The sequence below is a fragment of the Ischnura elegans genome, chromosome 7, assembly GCF_921293095.1.
Source record: "Ischnura elegans chromosome 7, ioIscEleg1.1, whole genome shotgun sequence".
In the NCBI taxonomy this organism is placed as follows: domain Eukaryota; kingdom Metazoa; phylum Arthropoda; class Insecta; order Odonata; family Coenagrionidae; genus Ischnura; species Ischnura elegans.
Genome location: NC_060252.1, coordinates 28,342,608 through 28,368,407, shown reverse-complemented (window position 1 = coordinate 28,368,407; position 25,800 = coordinate 28,342,608). Strand labels below are relative to the sequence as shown.

The 25,800-nt window shown below is 35.4% G+C and overlaps 1 protein-coding gene across 1 annotated transcript; it reads left to right on the top strand.

Moving 5' to 3' along the window:
• Positions 1-5,421: 5,421 nt before the first annotated feature.
• LOC124161934 (piRNA biogenesis protein EXD1-like) lies at positions 5,422-24,206 on the top strand. Its single transcript, XM_046538199.1, has 8 exons — positions 5,422-5,575; positions 5,690-5,891; positions 9,483-9,611; positions 15,644-15,741; positions 15,822-16,151; positions 18,880-19,041; positions 19,413-19,607; positions 23,687-24,206. The coding sequence occupies exons 2-8, from the start codon at positions 5,708-5,710 to the stop codon at positions 23,834-23,836; spliced, it is 1,248 nt and encodes a 415-aa protein (XP_046394155.1). The 5' UTR covers positions 5,422-5,575; positions 5,690-5,707; the 3' UTR covers positions 23,837-24,206.
• The last annotated feature ends 1,594 nt before the right edge of the window (positions 24,207-25,800 follow it).

Here is a 25,800-nt window from a genome sequence, read left to right as displayed (position 1 = left end):
TCCCGTGTCGTATTACTCGTTTAAAACTAAATCTATGACCCGAAAATGAAAAGGAGACTTCGTTGACATCCACTGATTTATTTCGTCCGTACGATATGTTTCGAACCATAGAGAACCACATGGTTCGAAACATGTCATAAGGACGATATAAATCAGTGGAAGTCAACGAAGTCTCCTTTTCATTTTCGAATATTAACTTCCACATAATTGAGCCTAATACCATTGAACGACTTAACCTATCATCTTTAATTTTTTGGGACCATTAACACGTTGCGCGCCGGGCTATTTAAATGTAGAGGAACGGCATATCTGGGTATCATAATAAGTAACGGACAACTGAAAACTTACTAACAAATACGTTTAGTGAGCTTTTAAATTGTTTTAGTTGACTCGCCTAAATGATGAGAATCTTTGTCGTCCGTTCGGACGCGGGGGAAAAAATGACGAGAATTCTCGCCATCCGTCCGCAACGTTAAGTAGATTTTTTTCTTAATTTTTCTCTACCTGAAATATGACAGATTTAATGAAATGAAAATAATATGCCGGTATTCCTGGAAAATTTCAATATGATAGCGTATGTTATTAACGTCTTATGCGACACGAAAAAAGACAGATCGAATTTGCGTCCTCTTAATAAAGGGCGTACCCAGGATCATAACTGGGGGGGCAAGCCAAGTTACGACATTTTAGCATGGAAAAGGTGAATGAAACAACATTTTAAGAAAATTATAACAGCACTTTATTAGTTTATGAGATTATTTTCTTGAAAAAATAGTTTTCTTTTACTTACATATCTTAAAAGATATGTAACTAAAATAAAATTATACTAATAACTTATACTAATACATATCATTTTTCTTGGGTTTAAAGAAAATTTGTTGAATACTTTCGCTTTAATTCAGTACCGATTTTGCTTAAAGACTTTGGCGATTTTTGCTTCTAGGGGGGAGGCAGCTGCCCCCTCCTGCCCCTCGCTGGGTACGCCCATGCTCTTAATAGCAATTAATTAACTAAAATTGGAAGCCAAAAATAATTATCACTCTCGTACTTTAAGATCTCATCATAAATTGGCACTGGACGCATTTTTCTCTCTTGAGCTAACAATCTCACAAAGAAACCTGCGGGGACAACGGCTTAATATCATATCTGACGGAGGAAGTCTTATGCTTAAGGTCCCCTTCCTACAGCATCCGATCTGGTTTCAGGATCTCTCTAAAATTTGAACGCGAGCGCTTGTGCTTTGAAGACATTCTAAGCTTTCACATCAGTCCCATATACTTCTGCTCAAATTCCTGTCCCGAGTGTATAAAATTTCCTGCAAATCAGAGTTCACCAGTAAAGAGAGGAGGCGTTCGAAATGTAGTGCTTCAGGGACATGTTGGCGTGATGAAGACGAGCGTCGAAGGAGAGGTAGACGGGAATGAAGGCAAAGGGAGGCCCGGAATGCGTATTATAGGTTAAGTTATCTCGGATAAGGATAGATGTTTAAGAGAAGAATTATGTCACTGTGAAAAGGTTAGCTGATGGGAGAGCTCCGCAAAAACCAGTGACTGGATTTTTAACTTTCAGGTATAATGGTGATAATGAAAAATTCACCGTGAAAAAAGTGGCGAACGCAGTGTAAGTGGGTATCGAGCCTTGATTTATAAGAGGTATCGATTATTTATATTATTAAGAGGTATCGAGCCTTGATTTGAGCACCCACAAGCCTTCTGACATCCAGCTAGACAATCTGTAATGGAACGTTTTAATTCCTATCTTGATTGACTCTTGATTAACACAAGGATACTGAGAATATCGGCAAGTATATTTGCCTAGGGCCTTAGCGAGCGCGGGGGGGGGGGGGGGTTGTTAGGGTTCAAATCTCCCTCCGAAATGCTTGAGAAATAGCTTTAAGTATACCCCCTCTTCACGTTGATTTTCTGGAAACATATTTCTGGTTACGGCCTTTCATTCAGCGGAATCTTGCTGTTTATCTACAGTGTGTAGTTAATCATCTTGTTTTCTATAGGCCGAACACCCAGTGAAGGACTGAGTTGAATGGATTGGAATGGGTTGAAATAAAATAACTTTATTTAAAAAGGAATTTACTGTATTGGAGCAAGTTCCGGGAGAATAAAATTAAAAAAAAACTGAGTTCATTAACTGTCAAAAAATATAAAACATATTTACTACAACTGCGAATTGGTAAATAAGATAGATAGCACTTAGCTATCAATATTTTTGTAAATAAAAAGACCACATTCGTGGTGGCAAATTTGTAGCAATTTTACGATTTTCAGGCGATTACCTTGTTAGTTAGCGATAACCAATAATTTACTTTCACTGTTATATAACAAGTCAAAAACTAAAATTGTGACTTAAGTTCATGAAATTAGTAGCAATTAATTGGTAATTGATTTAATTAATAGAATAAATTGATTTTGTACTTGCGGTGTTATTTTAAAGGTCAGTAATTATCATAGAAATTGGAATAATTATGCGCGCAATTTCTCTTCTGTGTACCTTGGGTCAGTAAATAGCTCACCACTTGTTCGAAGCGGATGCCGACGAATTGGAAATAAATTTGGTAGAACATTCCTTGATATCGTTTTGGTGGTCACTTGTTTGGGTAGATGGAAATTTGATAAGAAAATTACCATAGAATAACGTAATATCGATTTTTATTGCTGCTCTGATCTCCCATTGTTGATAGGAAATGATTTTTGGAATTATATCTCCTCGCATTGATACACCGAGAGACGGTTTAGTCGTGACTAGAAGCTATACATGCTCAGGTGACGTTTTTTCTCCACAATATAATGTCTGTCTCTTGAATAATTATTTTTCCTGTTGAGCAGCGAGTATGGATTTGAGCATGTAAGTCGGCCTGGTTATAAAAGCGAATCATATTTCGTCTACATGTAATTTTGGTCATTTATGGACCTAACATCTACTTCATCTACTATTGTTTTACATAATGGCTCATGCATATTTCGCTGTAAAATTTTGTATGCATCGCAAATAATGTAAAAGTAAGAAGGATGAGATCTTTAGGTTCACCGATGTCGTCTAATCCCATTTTTCTTCTTGATTGGTGGTATTATTAGTTGCTTCAACGGCTATGAAATGGCTATTGAATAATATTTTTCCCAGTAACTTGTCGTTCTTCTGAGGAATAACTTATTCAGGTTACGTAAGTTGTAAATAATTAGCGTGCAAACAGTTTTTTTCTACTCGATTTACTCTGTGTGGTGTGTTTTTTATGGTAACAATTAACGAAAGTATTATACAATACTTGTAAATGCATACTCAGTACCAGATTGAGAAGTGAGTAATTAAAAGTCGGTGTCATAACTATCTTAACTAACTTGGGAAATATAACTTCATCCTTCTAGTTGTTGAGTCGCTTTTCCTACGATACTATTCAAATCCTTCAAATCAAAGATCCCAACTCGTGGAAAAGCGCATCTCGACCGGTCAATCCAAGTGGAAGGTTCTTGATTATTTTCCCAGGTATCCAGGAATATATGGGGAACATGGGGCTTGAGGGGGCTCGGGCGCCACTGTATGAGTCTTCATTTTCGTCATATTTTTCGCTTACTTTATCGACAGATACTGCAGATGATGAAATAATTAATAACAACTTGTAGAAAATCTCATACAAAGCTCCTTATTTGTTTTGGATATTATTTGTTTAATGATTGGTATCGAAAGGGAATTATGGATGTAAAAGTATAGAAATAAAATTATAGCAAAATATACGTCTGGGCTCAAAGTGTAAAAATCGAGACCGTACGCAATGCTTAGTTTTTTTCGACGTTGATCCATTGTGCGGTATGTGTATGAAAAGGGTAGAGGCGTATCTCATTTTCTTGAAAGAGCGATTTACAAGCCTTTTGTCTTGGATGAGGTACTTGACCATGAATTTCCGTAATATTTTGGAGCATTTACACACCTCCTTCTAAACTAATCGCTAATATTTATTATTTCCCTTCTATTTTATCCCAGGAAGAATATAATGATGAGAGTGTACCTGAAAATTGAACTTGTATCGTTTATAAATTAATGAAATGCATACACGCTAGGCCATATTTAGGATCTGTAAGTAAATACCAGCAGGGCCAACCAAGGGTATAGATAAACTCATCGCGCGGAGTTCCGAGAGGGTTTGTGGGTGGGACTATCGACTATCGGGTTAAAAAAATTATCTTGAAAATATTATTTGAATTTCAAGATAATTATTTACATCTGATACATTTTCAATTGCTTAATGGATTAGTTTTTTGGCAGATATTTTTCGATTCTTGTCCCATGACGCTCACCAATGTACTCTGATTGTGAGCTTAAATTTGCTCCTGTGCATCAAGAGTAAAATTAAGTGTGATTCACCGAATAAATATGTACGGGCAAGTTTTTCCATCCGCGTCAGAATTAACGGGCGGGAAATTGGTTTATAAATGGGTGGTATTGGCATAAGCTCCCCTTGAAATGAGGGAAACTCGTGAAAGGATTTCATGCAGAGTGCTCTGAAAATATCTCTTATTTTTTTTCTTTCCCATTTCATGGCCGTCAAAGGCTGTAAAAACTCAAATATTCCTCTTTGTTGTCTTTATTGTTTTCCTGTCTTCTAATCACTGTAGCCACGTAAAAACGTAGCTAATGAGTGAGCTTTTTAGAGGAAGCGTTGGTTTTTCGCAGTTAATTATTTATTAAACCTTCCCTTAACATTACATAGCCCTTTGGATGTTTAATATCACTCATTGCACTGCTAGATGTTTAAGCCAGACACTGAACTGTCCTTTGGAACATGCGACTCCTGGGTATGCCAAGTAACAGAATGACATCCAAAGAGTATTAAATAATATCTTCCCCAGTTTCTTCGGTGGCCTATTTTCAAAAGCCCCGCTATGCCTCCGCCCGCCACGCGAAGCTCAATTGTTTAGTCACATTTTTGTGGATGGTGTGTCTGTGTTCTTATAAAGCGTTATCGCGTTATCATCAAAAGTCTATTTGCCAAAACTTGGATATAGATACACATTCATCAAGAGTTTTGAAGATAGAGAAATTTTGTACGCTTTATAGTCAATGTAAGGTACGGACAACCCAGACAATATAATATGGTGTCGTTTGGGGTAAGTTCAGTTGTGATGAATGTAATCGTTTTAAAGAAAACGTTTCATAGTTTTGAAGAAAGGTATAATAACCCCATTTTGTTATCATTATAGGAAATGCCGGAAATTCAAGTGTTCAGGATAGTTTTGTTTTACTCTGTTATGATAATTGTTATGCCAGTTGTGTCATTTTTTGCATGTAAAACTTTCCTTTTTGACGGTGAGTGACACCAGTTTTTTAATATTTGTTTCTTTAGCATATAATATTGCACTTTCTCCATTAGATTGTTGCGTATGAAAAATAACGGGAAATGATCTTTCTTTCTAGGTTTGCTTCAGCTGTCATCAATCCAGAGTAACGTGTATTCTGCCTTGTCCGCTGTTTTAGCTCTTCATGTTGCTTTGGGATTTTTTATTCATAGAGCATACTTTAATTCAGAAGCTCCAGCTAAGCCTGCCAAGGTTGATTAAAGCAATCAAAGGTAAATTTTACGATTTGATGGGATTATTTACTTTTCAATAAGAGCGAGGGGACTGACCTCCCTCCAGTTAACAGATTTACGGAAGAGTAATAATTCGCTTATATTTTCCCATAGTTAAACGCTGACGAAGAGATGGACAAGGTGTACGTGAAAGGGCAGAAATTATTCATTACGACAGAAGAGGCGACGTATGATGGCACATTCCATTCAATGGACGCGGGGAGGAATAGATTGACTGTTAAAGATGTTATCAAGCATCCTTCAGAAGAGGCCTTTGAGGGTCTCTACCATTTTTATCGCTCTGAAGTATTAAATGGTATGTGTTGATCTGTGGCTTCAGTGGTGTAAATGACCGGTATTATGTTTTTACAATTTGGCTGTTGTACCTATTATTTTTATGCACTGACTTATCAAATGTTCATGATTTAGGTTCGAATCCAATAAGTATGACTCACCATTTATTAAAGCTTCATTTGTAAATGTGTCCTCATGTTGGTAACGCAATAAAATACTAAGGCAACAATTTTGGGTGAATCAAAAATTGTTGCATAAAAATTTTAAAGGTTAATGCAATTTCCATTTTCTGGCTCTAAAATGGATATCATATCTTGAGGAGAGAACTCCATATTTTCATTGAAAGTAGCATTTGCAGTGTTTATACTCATCTTTTTGATTTTTATTAAGTTCATTGCTTGGTCATTATACCCTTCTAAATTATATCTTTATCTTGTGTTGGGTGTGGGTTACTTACCTAGAGAATTCATTTTCATGGCTCATAATCTGTACCATATTAACTTTATAAATATGGATTTGTAAATTTCCTAGAGAATGTTATGCTTTGATATTGACTGTGGTGGAAAGTTATTCCTTTTGTGGGATGCAATGAAAATTATGGAGAATTGAAGTGAGCAATGGGATTGATATCATGGTCGTTTCGTCTTAACCTTTTAACCTGTGGTTTTGACACTGACCATATGTTAATTATGATTACATTTTATTGTAATCATTTGTTGAGTTTTTTTCAGTTATCTTATCTGTTATTGTGAAAACTAAAACTTTTACCCGAATATTGTATCATTAGTGCTTTAAATGTTTTGTACTGATGCTGATTTACCTATTATGTTTTCCAGTGCTCATCTAATTTCCGCTAATTATTCTTCATTATTTTGAATCCTAAATTCATATTCTAATGAGTATATGTCTACTTTACCTTACTAGGTGGGAGTAGAAACTGGCCAAAATGAATGTACATACTCAAATTTATGTTTTCATTGCTGAGAGATAACTGAAGGAAATAGAAGTGTTAGTTAGTATTTTGGAAAAAGAGTTCATTCATATCAATAATTATTTTAGGAGTTGAATGTGCAATTATTATGTCAGGTGGAGTTATTTTTTCTTTCTAATGAATTACAGTTGAGCCTCAATAATTATCTGTCATTTAATGAACTCATTTATATATCTGCCTATTGCTTTTGCAGGCATTTCTCCTTAATTTTCTCATACTCTCCTTTTTCTGTCCTCTATTATCATTCCCCGCCCTACCCTACCTCAAAAATACTTAATTTTCAAAGCAAAAGATGGAGATAGTGTGAAGTGAATAAGAAGGTGTTAAAAAATCATATATCTGTAGTTGGAAGCACACAATTGCTTCCAGGAAATGCTCATATCTTTGTCATATATTTATTTCACCTAGCTTTATACCTTATCTTGCACTCAGTTTGGATTGTAAATAAATGAGAAATAATTGGTTCAGATAGTATGTCTTTTTAATAATGTAAGGAGGCATGTGTGAATTATCAGCATTCCATGTGTTGCCTTTGTTGATAAACTTAGTTTTGGAAATTTCAGTGACACTTGTGGTATGCGTGTACAAAATTTAGTGTCTTGAGTTTAAAAGTGATTTTTTTCTCTGCAGACTTCTAAGATTATTGTGTTACACATTCAGGTTTTATTTGTCATTGAAAATGATGAACACCCAATGATTCTTTCCAAATTAGTGAGTGATAAAGGAGCAGATATTGTGATCTCAATTAACTGAAGGTTGTGTATAAATAAAGTCTCTTCTTGATAGTTCATTTATTTTTCACTACTTTGTATCAAGTTCCAAAAGTTTTACAAGATGTGTCATTGTTGTTGATTTGAATAACCACCCCAGTACTACTTAGATTTCCTTTGAATTTTTTTTTTTTCATGGTCTGCATTTATTGTTTTAGCCGGTAAATTAATTCATCAGTTTACCTGGTGAAGTAAATAAGATAATAGGAAAAGGCATCAAAGGATATTTGATTTTATTTAAGTTTGATGACCAGTGTCTGCTTTCTCGTATGGGCATCTGGTAGTGTCAGAGTCTAATGCCTCAGTCTGGTGAATGCTTGTATTAATTTCTCTTACATTTGTGCAAAGGAAGTATTTTCAATTGGTATTCTATATTTCATTGAAGATTGTGCCAAAAGAACCTTTTCAAATTGTAGTTCATTTGAAGATTGCTCTTCACCATTGACATTAAATGAAAAATTCGGAATTGGCCAAAATAATCTCTTTAATTGTTGGAATTACATTAAGAATGAAAGAACTAAACTTATTATCCGCTTTCCCAGCCAAAATCTCCTTAGATTAACAAATTTTTTCCATTTCATTTGATTGGAATTGATGTGGTATGGGTAAAATTGTGAAATTTTATAAATAATTTGAACAGGAAAATTTTACAGTTTTAAACGATTGGAAATTATTCAATATATATGAAAATTAAGTTAAGTTATCTTCATTATCCTTAGTATTGGAGTTAGTGGGGTACAGCGCCAGGAAACGTATAGCCTCTTGACACTTGTGATGATAATCCTAGTTTTGTATGATCTTTTGAAAAAAAAAGAAATGATTGACCCTTGGAAACTGGCTCCCTTACCAACATTTCAAGTCTATATTGTGTTCGCTACTTTCGAACATGAAACACAACATGTGGTTGAAAATCTATTCCACGTAGTAGGGTAAAGCCACCGAAGAGGGATCCCTTGTTAAGCTGAGTTATGAGGGTTGCAACATGCCCGAGTTTATTGCTTGGGACACTGTCACTTCCTATCTCCTCCATCAGATGTAGCAGACATGTCCTTTAGTTTTGAAAAAAAAATTTTGGCTATAGCTGAAATTTGTTTGTTTGCTTAGGAAAATCTGCATTGGCTGTAACTGACTGTATGCGCAAAAGTATTATAGGACTTCTGGTCATCAGGATTAGCTTGTGAGGATACCTATTTTACTGTGTTCACAATAGTATATGTTGCTTCAATGAATATTGATAAGGTCTAAACATTTACCCATAATTCTCTAGCATGGTGAGCAATGCAGTAGCCTGAATTAAATTGAACTATTTTGGTCTCTCCAATACTATTCTTTGAATTCTTTTCACCTCTGTTCTTCTTGTACTTTCATATATTATAGCAAGCCTAATGGCTATATGTTCTCGTTAGGGTATTTCTAATCCCTGCCCCTTTATTTTATGAAAGAGTAATATCTCATTACTTTATGAGATGGACTCACATGTCCATGGACGAATTTCTTAATTATCCGTCAAACATTTAAATTTTTATTTTTTATCACGGGAAAGAAAGAAGAACGGGGAAATGTTGGGCAACTTTTGCTTTTAATTGGTCTCAAACTTCCCTTTCGCCTATTTGAAGTCACCTTAAGTGTTGTCCGTTAAGTCTTTTAGTATACCTTTGTATCCATGATGGCAGGGATTAGTAGTTAATATATCAACGTGATCAATGTATTTTCTTGATATTTAGGAATTATTAATGTCATGAAAATTTACTTTCATTGGGGCATGATCCTCTATTGGTATCTTTGCATTGCACCTATGCCTTTGATTTTATTTTAATTTTTGTTCTTAGTATCCTATTGTTTTTTCATGTAGTGCAAATTATGGACCCATTAGCAAGTCCTTGGTTGACCCCTGGTACAGAAATAGTGGGAAATAGGAATTCAAGTATAATGAGAGGTGTCCAAGCTCCACCCGCTGCGCGTGTGCCCTTCAGTCGGCGTGGTATGTGGTAGCATTTTATTGAATTTTTTTATTTATCCATAGTGCTTGTATAAAATGGAATTTTAACATTTTTAGGAGTTGTTTCACAGTTAACATGGCTGTTCAATTGTTTTTCATAGCCAATTTATTGATGTATTTTTTGTAATTATTGGATGAAAAAATCTTAAGATGGCAATGATGAATTTATTTTCAGCTTTGTGTTTATGAGTCTGTATTTTTGGTTATAATTGTCCTGAACACTTGTGATTTTATCTTTTTTCACATTGACAGTTTTGCATTGTAGTTGAATGCTTACCATTCATTTTTAATAACAATTTTATCATAGTTTAATTTGTTTAGTAGTTGCAGCCTATCAGCAACTGCAGTCCTTATCTTATGTCCTTGAACTCCACTCAGTAGCCATTAGTGTGAAAATGATGCTGGGGGTCAGCGTAATTGAACTTATGTGTATACTTCTTAATCAATCAATCATGAAATATTTGAAGGAGGCTTAGGCCTCTGAGGGGTAGGGCAGATGGATGAGCCTTTGTATAACCCTCCTGATCAGTTGATCATGTTGGGAGGGCCCCAGGGGCTGGTGACAGATTAATGAAATGATTACATGGCAAGAAATTAACTGGCAAAATATTTACTTGGAGATGATTGAATAGATTATTGGAACTTCAGCTAAGTATTGAGCCAATTTTTTTAGTAGATGTTGATCTATGAAGCAACTACATTATTGAGTTCTTCTTAGTTTTCTTATTTATTTGGAGTGAAATATCAAACAAACCCATTAATGTTTACTCATTTTAACTGGGACAACCAGAGTGCATTGATGATATTCATAAGAAGGGTTTGCTGATCAGGGTGAAGGAATGCGGACCCTACAGCTTGAGGTAGGGGTTCTTTTGGATAAAATGGCCATTACCAGGTTTCCCTCTCAATAAAGAAGAGAAATGGACCAAAAATACAAGGAGTGAGACATGTTGCTTCTAATAAGAGAGTCTCAAATATTGTAGTAATTTTTTCTCTAATGAACCTCTGCGGTTTGAGAGCTTGATGGAAGTATGAGGAATACAATGCAAACAAAAACCCATGAAGAAATTCAGCAATTTCAGCCTTTTTTTACGTGTCAGGCACCACATTTGTAGGAATGACTGTAAAGTGCTGAATTTGTTATTAACTAAGAAATCTAATGCAAAGCTTTTAAATTTTTAATTTTTCTATCACAATCAATTGAAGAATACCACGACGAGCCAAGGTGATAAATTTAAAGAGTCATCCGCAATACACAAATGTGCAAAAATTCCACTCAGAAAAAGATCATGTGCCTTGACTGGGAATCGAACCCGGATCCCCCAATTACCGTTATAGTTCACAAATTTCCACAGAGGGGAATGATACCTTGGTAGCTTAACGGTCTGAAGCACTCGACCAGAAATCGAGGGATCCGGGTTCCAATCCTGGCCTAGGTGAATGATTTTTTCTGTGTGGAATTTTCACTGGCTCCTACTCCTGTTACTCCTCACTGGGAGATTTATTTAAGCAAATTGTAAGCGCTGAGCTTAATAGTAAGGGCCGGCTTTGGAGAAGGCACAGTAAGATGACAAGTAGACGTCTGGTTTAACACCTTTTAATTTGCACACAGCACAAGTACATTGCTCCCTCTATCACCCGGCACGGGACTCCTCCCACTGCTTTTGCTCTCCAACCACCTACCACACCCACGTCATCTCGTGACTCTCTTGGCATCTTCCTATTGCCTGGAAAGAACAGTGGGATCTTGCTTTACATGCATCTTCCCACGATGACCACGTCCCACGCCAAGATATTACAATGTGTTGAACGGTGTTTGGTATTAGAGCTATACCTGAACGCGGAGACCGGTCCCACGCCAAGAGGTTGCAAGGTATAATGGGTGTCAGATGCAGGGGCGCAGCCAGGAATTAAGGCTGGGGGGGTTTAGGTGTAACTAATACCGGAATGTGTGGGGGTGTGGTATACCTACCAGGATAAGCGGTAGGTGCGAGATTAATAAATTATGGAATTTTAAGGTAAATGGTTGAAAATGGTGAGTTTTGCGGCTTTCTAAGGGATATTTTATTAATCCTTACACTATTCTATTAGTAATATCAATCAAATTAAGTACTATGGATTAAACTTAAAAAAATATCTATCCTCGGGGGGGGGGGGGGGTTTATCCCCCAAAACCCCCACTCGCTGCGCTACTGGTCAGATGTTAGACCCTCGTCTTAACGTGACTGGGTCTCTGTATCTACTGATACCCCAAGAGCGAAACCAAGCCGACGCGAGACTGGCAAATCTTGTTTGCACTAGAGCTATTAATAAGTGTCTGTCTTTAGCCAAAGGCATTGCAAAAGAAGCAGGAGGTTTGGTTTGTGAGAAGTAGTGAGAGAGGGTAAGTTATTAGGAGGAAGATGGTTATCGCCTGTGCTTTTAATTTGAAGCTGAATGGAAATGAGTCCATTAAAATTATAATAGGTGTAATGGTTTTGCATTAGTGTGTCAGTATCTGTGGTATCATTTCCCAACCTTAATTTTTGTATGGATGAAAGCATCTTGGGTTTCCAACCGGGTCAGGGTCTGCATGGTTTAGGCCGATGTTTCGTTGGGAGACTTTCCCTCTTCAGGGCTTCTCCTTTTTTTGTAGCAGCAGTTTTTTAAATTTCAGGCGTAAAAATTTTTGCTCTCACTATTCCAACAATTAATTTACTATCAAGTTCACATCTGCTGCTCCTTATATGTGTAACATTAATATTTTTTCTACATTTCATCTATTGTTGAGTATGTCTGATGCATGGGCTTACCCGGCGAGGGGGGGGGGGGGCAGCTGCCCCCCTTAGAAGCAAAAAGCACAAAAGTTTTTTTTAAGCAAAATTATCACTGAATTGAAACGAAAGTATTCTACGAATTTTCTTTAAACCCATGAAAAATGATATGTATTAGTAAAAGATATGTAACTAAAATAAAACTATTTTTTCAAGGAAATAATCTCGTACACCAATAAAGTGCTGTTATAATTTTCTTAAAATGTTGGTTTCATTTACCTTTTACATGCTTCAATGTCATAACTTGGCTGGCCTCCCCCCTAGACCATGGCTTGCCCCCCCTCCCTATACCATGGCTTGCCCCCTCCCCCCCTTTTATGATCCTGGGTACGCCCTTTGTCTGATGAACATTTTACAGCCCTTTTTCTTAGAATAATTTTTAATCTACAGAAGTATCTATTTTTTTTTAGTTCATGTTACTACTAAATTTAAAATTGCTTAATTCTTGTTACATACTAAGTTATGTATCACGGTTAAATTGTTTAAAGAAGAGAAAGTGTCCTTTTTATTTTCTCTCCATACTGTCACTGCTTATGCTAAAACCAGTATGAATAGCAACATTAATTGAGTAGCAGAGTCATAGCTGTGTAGCTTATAGACCTAATTTTCATCTATGCAGTGAAAAAAGTTTAACCCACTAGTGCATAAAGTTATTTTTGTCGAATATTCATTAAAAAAAGGTAATTATTCTGGTTAATAAAGTTCATTTAAACTTATATCTGCCATTTTAAAATTTTCACTATCAATTGTTTAAATAATACAGCCCGTCCGATATATCGGACGTTATGCACAGGGAGCAGCAGTGTTACTGTAGTGCATTCCAACGGAAATTTCGCTAAAATTATTTAGTAAATGAGAGCAATAATCATGACAGTGATTTGCCATTAAAAGACAATAAATGAACAACATTTCACTTAGAAACATAATTTATTGTGACACTTTTACGTGATATTCCTAGAAACATTTTGGATGAAACCTAACGTTGCATTTACTACAAATGAATTTTGCTTTCCCTTCACACACTACGCTGTCTTTGGGTAACAATAAATAGTGGCCAGAGGCTTAGGCGATCAAATCTAACAGAATTAATTGGAAAAGGGGTACGTTTTCTTTGGATAGTTGATTTTCAAAATTATTTTTAGTATGATCAAGGCAAGTGACCTTTGAAATTTAAAAAGGAAGTCTTTTATGTTCAGTTATTTTTCGATAAAGATGCCACGCATTTGGGACAGTAGCATTGAAAAAATGCTAACATTAGCCACCACCACCATTTATTCTGGACCTATATGAAGCAATAAACTGGTCCATTTGATCAGCTCCACCCACCCCTAGGCTATGAGATAAGAAAACTGTTGGCTGAGGTACAGAAATCTTGCTTTTTTTCTCTCTTGACCATCGAATTTTAGCAGCGACTGAAAACTTTTCATAGTTTGTTGCAGTAGTGATGACACAATTATCTTTGCACCTGACAAGTAGAGCATCATCGCAACTTTTAAAGCGATAGGCACCTTGCCTATGTCCCTTTTTCATCATCATCTTTGTCTGGGGAGGATAATTTTATACCATTCCCTCCTGTATTCCACCACTAGCACTAATATTTAGAGAAGAAAGGTGCCTAATGAGTTTCACTGAAGTGAAGTAATAATAAAAAATTTGTATCCTATACCTTTTGGTACATTAGCAGCATTTACAAGAGGTACAACAATATCTCCACTTAGACCAAATTGCCGAGGTTTGTTGGCATCATTACCGGAGTACACTTGAAATGTGAGCTTAAAACTAGCACTGTTATATAAGGACATTTTTAAAGCCAAATGAATAGGCATTCCCTAATACGTTGCCTTACATAATGCTTCTCGTAATAGGGTGTCCTGCTCTCAACAATCGATTAGTTTTCTTCCAGGATGCCAAACAATTGGAAGCCAGTTTCAAGCATCATCAAAATAAGTCTGATTTTGAAGAGACGGTCACTTCCTTCACTTTGTGAACTATCATTCAGGAGTAAATGTTGTAATATAGTTTCAAATCAGTTGTAGCAATAGCTTTCCGATAAATGTGAGGGCACATCATTCTCTTTGGACCAAAACAAACCTTTATTAGGATAGGTACTTGCAGGCCACCCGGCATTGCTCGGAAAGGATAGTACCCAGAGAAGGGAAACTTAAATCTTGGAATTCATGGTCATATTGACCTCTCAATGGGAAAATATGAAAGAACGTATGAAGAAACACGATTTGTCGGAATGCATGGTTGAAAGGTCAGCAGGGATATCCGTGGGCCATTTACCTTAGGACGGTGAAGTTACGAGAAAAGGCAGTATTGGAACTGGGAGATATACATATAAACATGTCAGAGTGATTGGGAATGTTGCCGGACGGTGGGAGAGTAAGCAGAGAATGAGGAATGAGTGCTAGGTGATGCTGAGGGCAATTTCAGGGTTCTGTTGAGAAAAGGACGCGTTGGACACAACCGAAAGTAGTGCTACGGGGTTTGTGAGCATGAGATGCTCACAAACATCCGTGGCGTCCATTTTAAAATTCATCAAGTTACTAGGAAACAATAATAAGATAAACAAATCATAATTTGTGCCTGAAGATTATGATAATTCATTGAAACCCGGGTCGTGCTCTGTAAAAAGTAAGTGGTATAAGTAATTGTGTGATATCCAAGAAAAATTATTGTTAATAATTTAATTAGAAAAATGAAGTAACTGTTTTAATAAAATTTTCAAATTTTTCTGCCTCATGAAATCTGCTGCCCAGGGCACATGCCCCATCTGCCCCACCCTAGTTCCGGGCTTGCAAACATATGCGTAATTTCTTTTCTTCGCAAGGGGTCTGGAAAGACTTGTTTGTCTCTCCCACCTGCAAGTGAAATCTTGTAAAAAAAGTGGTGATGATTGAATTTTCTTTCAAGTCATTCTTCTTCTGTCAATTCGGGGGTAACAAAGGTCAAAAGGTCACAATCTATCAGCTGTGACTGTTTTTATTCTGCTTATTTTTAAATGGCAGTTCACAGAAGACCTCCCTAAATTCTTACTTGTCTGATGATTAATGACTTTGATTCTATGTTTTGCTATCCTGATGTGGCGCAAATGCTTACCTAAAATTTCGGCAAGCAACATTATTATATTATATGTACATTTTTTTCAGTAGTTATTTTTTTTAATAAAAATTTTAATTGATTCACATTTTATTTCAGAACCAAAATCTATGCCCAAGGATATGCACAAATACTACTTAAGCTTATTGAAGAATTTAAAAACCATTGATGAAGTTGATGATAATTTTGATCTTGCGGTAGGTAGAATTAATTTCAATTCCTTATTACTTGAGTTTTTTCTTGTAAAATAATTTTTAAAATTTTTTATTGCACTTAGGTGGCTGACATAATGAGCCACTCTATTGTTGGTGTCAGTTGTGAAGGAGCTATGCTGGGACGCAGAGGGAAACTTTCTTGGATTGGTGTGTGCTGTCCTGATTTTAATGCTGATGAGGAAGAGGCATCTCAACTTACAGCTGGTCCATCCAGTTTGAATTTGTATTTGTTTGATGTTGCCTTGATGGGTACAGTTGCCTTCAGCAAAGGGCTTAAGACTTTCTTCGAAGACAAGCACAGCCCTAAAAAAGTAATACATGACTGCAGATTTTTCTCGGATTGCTTGTATCACGAGTTTGATGTTAAGCTGCAAAATGTCTTGGATACTCAGGTATGTATTTTATAGATTTTATTATTCTCATTGGAGTCATATTCTTTCTCTCTGAGACTGAAGGTAGATAATGTGTAGGTACTTGTGCTTTCAAGCTCATATACATGATGAAATCTTGTGAGGATTTTCATTGGTACTGGAAAAATAGCCCCTTTTTCTGGCCTCTTGAAAAACCGGAGTTGAAAAACCAGAAAAAACTATGAAGGTATCTTTTACTATGGCTTAAAAGTTGCCAGAAATCAACTTCTGCATTTTTAGCTGATTTCTCATGGCACCATTAAAATAAATTACTGATGCATGTATATTGTTGTACATACAATTACAGCAGACTCCCGATTATCCGGCTGCAGTATATCTGGGTTGAGGATTATCCGTGCATGATTTTCACTCTCGCTCAATTTATTCCGCGATCTTTATGAAAAAATAAAATTGGACGCAAACTCATCGGAATTACTGCATTAATGCTAGGATATCCCGGGCTTATTATTTCTATTAGAATCCCCTTCGTAAAACGGAAGCGATCGATCGCTAGCTGCATTCACAGGAGCACCGTGTTCGTGTTTTCAACTACTATCAAAAGCAATTAAGGCCTCAAAATCATTAAATGCCTCTTGGGTGCTGAGTAAACATTTAAGAGTTAAGGTGATGCTATCAGGATGTCCATCACTGCATATTTTGAGCTCTGGTCTCAACAGCAACACTGTGGTTGTAATTGAAAATCCAAGAATAAATAAAGAACAAGGCAGGGGCCTTTTAACAGTGAACCGATTATTAAAATATCCATTTGTAACCCATGATATTTTTAAGAGTTGGAAATAAAATTTAAGGAAAAATAAAAGTTAAACTACATCGTGCCTCTCCCCATCTCCGACCATTCAATCCATTATAGACTCTTAAGCTTTGATTTTCTATGGGAAGCCATGGATTGATTGAGGAGGGTGTCTGAGATGTCTCCTCTTTAAAACCAATTGTGAAGGGATAGTGTCCACTGTGTTCCTTTCAAGGAAGTCCTTCAGACTGTAAGCCACTCCGTAGGGTTCTTCAGTGTTATGTCTTGATGTTGTGAAAAAAATGCATTCCTGGAAGTTAATGTCACTATTGTCATATGGTATCATGTTTTGGGGAAACTCCCCTACTGCAGCTAAAGCCTTCTCTTTACAGAAACAAGCCATTAAGGCCATCTGTAAAGTTCCAATCCGAACAAGTGGTCGGCCACTGTTTGTGTCCCTTAGGATACTCACACTTCCATGTATTTACATTCTCTCATGTGCCATGTTTGTGAAGTCTTATCCATATTACTTCCGAGTTAACTCTGACTTTCACAGTCACAACACTAGATCAAAAAGTGACATTCACAGTTATCTGTATTCATTTAGCCAATGTCAGAAGGGACCATATCACTCGATTGCTGCAATCTACAATAAGATACCCTCTGATTTGAAATCCCTTACCTCATCAAAGGTTTTTAAGAATAGATTGAGAAGCTTGCTATACAGCAAAGGTTATTATAGTGTTCAAGAATTTTTTAATGATAATTTTTAAATGTTTTAATGTTCAAGAATTTTTTAATGATAATTTTTAAATGTTATTATAGTGTTCAAGAATTCTTTTTTTTAATGATATTTTGTAATCTGTGTTTTGTGATTCTTTTATGTCTCTCTGTATCTTGACGAAACCCATGGATAATTGTATCCCTATGGCGTTAGTGAAAATATTATTATTAAATGTTATTATTATTAATGTAATACAGTCCAGGAGCGGCCAAAGGATTTATTAATATGTAGTGATTCACTTTGATGCTGTGGAAGTACAAGTACATTTGTAAAAAAAGTCATTTTGTGAATTAAACAGCCCAAATGGTAGGGTGACGCTTGGAGAGACACTTCACATAGGAGACTACCTTAGAAAATCTTATGCTCCAAAAAATCATTCTTTGACAGCTGAACTACTTCCTCCTGTTGAGAATGGATTTTTTAGTAATTTTAAGATGAAGGACTTCTTTGATTTGAAGTTAAAGACTATTATTAAATTAAATTTTTAATTTGGAACAATTTTCTTGCCATAAGTTTTGCAACAATAATCTATTTCAAGTTACGTATGTTGGTTATAAAATGGAATTCAACATATACAGTAAAACAGCAATGTAACTTTCACAGGTATAATGAAATTTCACTATTGCAAACAGTTGTTTGCAGTCCCAATAAAATATATGCATATAAGTTTACGGAAGGTTTATTCAAGATCAAAGCCAGATCATTTTTTATATCAATCTTAGAATGTTGCAGGGAATAGCAATAAGTGGAGGGGGGAGTTCATTTATTGGATGAGACTTTAGGGAATGCAAACTTAAGACTTGTACTTCGCCAAAATCAATAACTAGTCTAGGCAGAATCATTGAAAAATTATGTCTGCCCAAAATTATGTTATTACAGCAGCCTTGTTAATCAGGAAGCACTTTCAATGTCCCCTACTCTTATTAAAATGTAATGTTAATACATAGAATAGATGTATTTATTTACCAAAATTATCTTTAAGATTTACAATGAGTGAAATAGCTGCTTTACAGATTTTGCATCATGAAATCAATCATGAAGTTACTTTATGATATCCTCTAAAACAAATATTATTTTTTAGTTTGACTACTGCTGTGCTATGAATAGTGGCACTTTATGAATAAGTATTTCTCTGCTAATGATGCGGTCATTAAATATCTGTCACTCTCTTCTAGGTTGCTGAAAGTCTTGTAAGTTTTCCTCGAATGAGGGTTGCAGAGGAAAAAGGAGGAAGTAAATTAGTATTCACGAGGAGTTTGAACTCGTGTCTTACCCATAAACTTGGGCTATCCCCAAATATGACATACCAACCAAATATCAATGATGGCTTTATTAAGGTATTTAAATTCATTGCTTCTGTTTTTAATTGAAATTGATTAAATAATAATTATTTGCGACTAACAGGTGAATTTGAGTAAGATTTTATCTTCCATTCAATTCTTTATGCTGGCATTACTGTATAAACTAAGTTTAATGCAGTGAAAATATTTAATTGAAGATAACTAATGTATTGATATGTGTGTATAAAGATAGATTAAATTTAATATGTATATACTACTGTTTAACTCTATTATCTATTATTCTGAAATAACTATATGAAGTCTAAAGCATTTCTGTGAACTTTTTAATATGCTAGGATATAAGTTTTGAATCTGAAGATATTTGATTGCACGAGCTCCTTCTATCCCCTACTTTTTCATGTTTTCAGAAAAATATTGAGATTTGGTTCCAGCGCCCTATCACACCATTGATGGCTAAGGCTCTGACTTTTCAATCAATATACCTTATTCATCTTTGGAACAAACTGTCACAAGCCCTACCTTATCCTGCATTTAAAGCTGGTGTTGATATATACTTGTCATGTGTCAGAGATGCTGATGATGACACTGCATTTCTGATGACAGTAAGTCCTTATTATTAGTCCTCAAGTGAATATGTATATTTCTCTGCATAATATTTGATTGTTAAGAGATGATCACCTTTATCTAGGGAAAGAAGCTAGACTGAACTGTCTGTTTTACATTAAAATAACATTTTGTTCTCCTCCATTCAAGTTTATCAAACCTATGATGTCATCTATAGATGAGCCAACACCAAGGACATATATGTCCTTGGTGTTGGCTCATGGTTTTTTAGGTTTTTATTCAATGTAAATGGAAAAGAACAAAGTATTTTTTATCGTGTGTGAAATCACAAACCTCATTTTTATCATGGGTACCATTGATTTTTATAATTGCATAATTATATGATGATCTTATCATAAGCTCCTTTCTGTTTAGGAAAGCGTCCATGGCTAACTCAGTTCTCTTCCTGATGTCTGTAGTGATCTATCTGTTTTCCTGTAATGTGCTTCCTTAATAGCTTTTTTTTGCTAAATAGCTGCCAAAATAGAATTGCTCTACCTGATCAAGTTTTTGCCCGCCTACTTTTATCTCGAGTTTCATATTCGTAGTTCACTATGCTTTACAAAACTGCATAACCTTGGTCTCCCTGTGATTAATCCTCATGCCATACTCTCCACAATGCTTGTCTAACACATCCAATAGAGCCAGCAGGCCTCTTGCTGACTGGCTTATCAACGCCAGATCATCTGCGAAACTCACTGGTTTAAACATCATTCCCCCCACTTTTACTCCTGTTTCCAACTCATCCTATGCCTCTCTTACCATCTCCTCAATGTACACTAGGATGGCCTGAAAAATGACTCTTTTTCAGGATCAAACTTGCCTTAAGCGGGAGAGTTGCCAACTTATATCAGGGTCTCAGATCTGAAATTGTATCAAACGGAATATTGTTAACTACTGCCGCCCGAAACCTGAAGTTTAACATCTTGCAAAAATTCAGGCAGAATTTCAGGATAAACACCTATGGATGATAAATAACTACAACAGATATGTTTTACCAATAGCCAATGATGAATATAACATTTAATATAATTTTGATGAAGTCTAAAATTTAAACTTCGAAAGAATGGCAAGTGTTGTGATCTTGCTGGTTATGAGTTAGGAGACTTAGATTGGATGCAATCCTAAATTAAACAAAAAGGTTATTGATTGTAAGTATTAATTTCTTTTGAAGTGTTAGCTTAAATTTTAAGAAGAGCTGGAATTATGATGAGACCATTACCTGATTGATTAGCCACCCTCAAGTAAAGAACGTAGCAGCACTTTGCTTAGGATACGATCATCATCATCGCAGTTTCTACCGTACATAATTGGAATAACATCGAGCTTCTGCAATGAAATTGTTTTCAAGGCAACCCACTGTCACCCTCCTGCCAGTTACACTGAATTAATTTTGCCTTAAAAACAATCTTTTGATAAGGACTCATGCACATGAATCATAGGTAAGACATTTCAATAAAAAAAACAAATACTGATTATCTTATTCACTTACAAACATATATTTAATTAATCCCAAGAAATGATTGGGCCCAATTTACAGCATTATGTGAATACAATTATTAACAGGTAGAAATATTCCTGGACAATTTGACAAGAAATGGGTTATATTCTTCAAATTTTGTTTGAAATTTGCCAGTTCTTTTTTTTTACTCATCGTGATCCGTTTGTGGTTATCGTAGTGGATATCCTTGCTAGCCTAGGGATCTCCCTTCTCAAAGCTGAGCCGTAGCTTGCCCTACGCATCTCTGCTTTCCTTCCACACCTTTCGTCTGCACTCTTTCTCCACCAATCTCCTTTTTTTGCTCATATCCTTGCCTCCTGTTTTCTCTTTCTTGTCTCCCTTATTAACCAAATAAATTACATTGGTAGTGTTTTCCTAAGGGTAGGTAAATTTCTAAATCATCTTGGCATCAAACCAGCCTTCCACAATAGAAAGAACCTGATATATTTGCTTCCTAGTGTAAAAGACCCTGTCGATATCAGAGACCAAAGTGGAATTTATAGGCTAAAGTGTGGTGATTGTACGGCGTCTTACATTGGACAGATGGGGAGAAGCCTGAAGGTCAGGGCAGAAAAGCATAAGAGGGACTTTGAAAACTTCTTGACTGAATTGAGATCTTTGTTCTCAATAAGTTATGAGGAAAACATTGTATTGAAAAAAATATTCTGATACTCATATCTGTCTTCAATGAGAGAAATTCTATTAAAAACAGAAAAAAATTTCAATGAATATTAATGCCAAGATTTTGCAAAAAAAAATTGTTTTTCCAGAAGTCCAGCACGCTATGTAAATTTGGCTGGCATATGGGTATTCCCAGACTTGAGATTTTCAGTTTTGGGGTGCTTTACTTATTTTAGCAATTTGATAAAAATTAAAAAATGAAGGATGTTCAACTGATGTGTGTAGCCAAAATTTTTGGCTCGCGGCCAAGTGATGCTATAAGGAATCAATACATTTGTGGACTTGCATCCTCATGGAATGCGATCTGAAATCTTAATTGTTAGTGGGCATATGTTTCTTTGTGGGCAACTTTATTTGTGTTTAATTTAAATTCTATGTGTCAAGTTGATAACCATTTTAATTTCAGTATAAATATCATTTTTAATCTTCCTTTTGACTTTATCAAATAATTGTGTGTGTGCACAATTTTAGTCTTTCCCCCATGGTTATATTAGAGTGCCTTATACACTCCTCTTTCTTAATGCCCTATGCAGCTGTATATTTGGCTTACACCTTGGGCCAGCTTTGATTGATTCTTGGCATGATATAATTTTGGCTTTTAAATTACTTACTAATTACATACCCCTGTAAATCACTTCATTTGCCAAAGTAACTATAGTGAAAAGTTTCCACAGATTTCCACAGTCGCTTTGCGTTAGTTTAGTGTGTACCACTGCAAAAAGGAAGTGCCATCTAGGAGAAAACCATCTGTGGCTACTTTCCTTGTAGGATTAACAGGATACCAGATTGGCACCTTTTTCCCGAGGTTTAGAGACCCTCTCTCTGTCAGGAGGAGACCATTCTTGAGTGCAGCTGCTCTTGTGCCTTCTCTGTCTCATTCCTTATCTCTGTCATGCCTTATCTCTGTTATGCCACATTTCTATTGGAATTTTAGTATGTACTCATCATCATTATTCATTTTGTTTCCTTATGTGGAATAAATCATATTTTACCTTGATTAGGGGGTCATTTGTGGCCGTTCACGACGCATACTTGTGTAACCATGTACTCCTTATATATTGAAAATTTAAATCTTAATCAATCAAATAGCATATTTTTGGTATTGTGTCAGCTTTTGTTTAGCCAAAGCCGCAAATATTCTGATTGAGTCATATTATTAATTATTAAACCAATATAGTTGAGATTTTAGTTGTTGCAATGCAATATAAACAGAGTAATAATTATATTTTAGATGTTGAAATTGGTGTGCACCACTTTTTTGGTTTTGAACATGCATTCTTTTATCTGTAAAATTTAGATGCGGGGCCTGGGCCAAGGCTGGGTGATTTATTTCCTTTTTTGAGTTTGAATAAAAATTTGTTTTTTTATTAATTTAGTATAATATTTTAATTTTTTAGTGTATATTAAAATGTTGTTTTTTATTTTTCATTTTTTAAAACCATTAATTTTTTAATGTTTTAATATTAATTTTAAAAGCGGTTGTTTACTTTCGCTCAGCACCAAATAGCCATAAACAGTTTTAATTATTGTAACCATTAAAATTTATGCTGCAGTTGAGCGATTAATATAAGTGTTTATTTAAAAAATTCATGTTCTTTCTACCTTAGAATATAAATAAAATAGAAATTGCTTAAAATAGAAATAGCTTAAGAACGTCGTGTTATCTGGTTCTGATATGTTCTGAAAATTTAAGTTGATAGCTAATCAGGAAGTGGGATGTATTTGGGTTGCCAGATTTTTCCTGGAATGACTAGCAAACAGACGAGAAAGTGACTATAAAAATGTTGTGATATTCAGATACACCTGAGATGCTTATATGGGTCTCAGATTGCATAAAGAAGGCTCTTGTTGACCGTTACAATGTGTATTTTATAATATTTTCTTCCACCTTTTCAGAATTATTATCATTTGATGCCTGAGAAATTTGTTCCTATTTTACTGCTTCATCATAATGAAATGCGAAGGACAAGAAGCAGATATGGTAAATGGCAGAATACCAAAAGTGTCAGAGAAGATGGGCGGAAGAAAACGGATTCGGTGCATTAGTTTACATCAGGCTGCTGAACCAGTTTTTCAAGAAAATTCCTGAAATTAATCTTTTGTTATTTGATTTTTAATGGTAATATATGATGGGATTTTCAGGTTGAATACGTATTGCATTGATGCTTGTTACAAACTGTTGAGAGTTGTTTTGTAATGACACTGCTACAATGGGATAGGCCTCTTTTTTGATACTCAGTATTTTAATATACAACCACTTTTTATGTTGTGAATGCAATTGTTGTTGGTATTCATCAGTATATATCTAGGACATGTGCTAGTGGCTCTTTATTCCTTCTGATAGACTGTATATTCCAGTGTTTTTTTAGTATTGATTTCATGTGGAATAAATATTTTGGTATTTAGCAAAAGTTAACTGAAACTTTTATTTTATTAACCAGCTGATTACTGAGTAATCATGTGTGCTGTCACTCTCTTAAAATATTTTATTGGAATCTGAATTTTGAAGGATAATTACATTAATTCTATAGTTAATTACAGTAGAATTTTTAAGATTCAAATAAGTTTCTATTTTTCAATATTCACAATGATATTTAACGCATTTATTGCCTTCACATAATGACCGAAACACGTACTTACTTCATCTTCACGCCGTTTCCGTCATTATGACCGAAGAACTATTTTTGGCCTCTCATAGCTGCTTAAGTGCCACCTATATGACGTGACCTGCATGTCACATGCAGCCGAATGCTCACGAAAACTCAAATGGAAAGGATACAAGTTTTAAAATAAAAGAAAAACATTTTGGTGCAATGGGTGGATTCGTCTAAAAATCATCGACAGGGAACGTGTCAAAACTTACCGACTGAATCAATCCATTTCCAGTCTTCTTGTTCTGAAACGATTACATGAAACTCTTCAAAATATTCTGACTTGAAATGGAACAATATGTTGGATATTTGTGGCTACAAAATGATCAAAATCCTTTTGGAGATGAAGTTCAGTTTGTCATGGAGTTAAGTTTTACCATGATCTGACTTATGCCAACCCATCACCTGGTATTTAAGAAAATATTGGTTATTTTAACACTTACAGTGCAGGTGTAAATTTTGAGTTCATATTCAATGGCGAATCTATTATTATGCTAATTTCATGTTTAAAAGACTGATTACCATACAATTATGTCATGTAATAATTTTTCTGCAAAAAAAAATAGAGGCCTTTGACAAAGTGCCCAAGTTGCCTCTTTCTGTGGGTGGCTCAGTATGCTACGAAAAATGTTTTGATGGTTAAAATACGAACGTATTATTCTAATGGCACCAACTATGAATTATGTAGTTGTCTTCTTGTTTGCCCATCTGCTATGTAGCCAAATCAATTTTATTGTTATTTTGACAGTCTTATTATAGGGTGCACTTACTTAAAGCACCCTAACAGTCCCTTGCATGCCACTTAGGCACTCATATTGTGGGTTTGCATTCCTAACTTAAGGTTGCCTGCCTGGGAAGTTATTCTATGAGTAAGCCAAAACCAAAATATTTGGTCAAAACTCTTCATACATCAAGAAAGTTGAGATGTGTTTCACATGAACCACGAGACGCACATCTATTCAACATCGTGGATTACTGAAAACAGGAGAAATGTGACACATGAGAAATAAGAATTGGTAGGAGCATATCCTCACTCTGGTATCTGGTACTCACATACCAAACTCTGTTTATGGAAAGCTTGCTGATATGCTTTTTCAGCAGATACTTTGAAGGGGTTTGCAAAAGTCACTGTAATTTAGGGACTTGAGCCATCTTTGGTAAGAATTTGTGGAAAATTGAAATTTTGCTTGCGTGAACAGCTACGATCTTTAAATGGAATTCTAAAATTTTTAATTTTTATAATATTCATGCATTCCTCTTGAGCTCCAACTTGAGAAATAATTGGGTGAAGTGTAGATATTTCTCGTTGTTTAAACAATATAATTTGGCAAAGGCACCAGGGCAGAAGAGGAGAGAGTG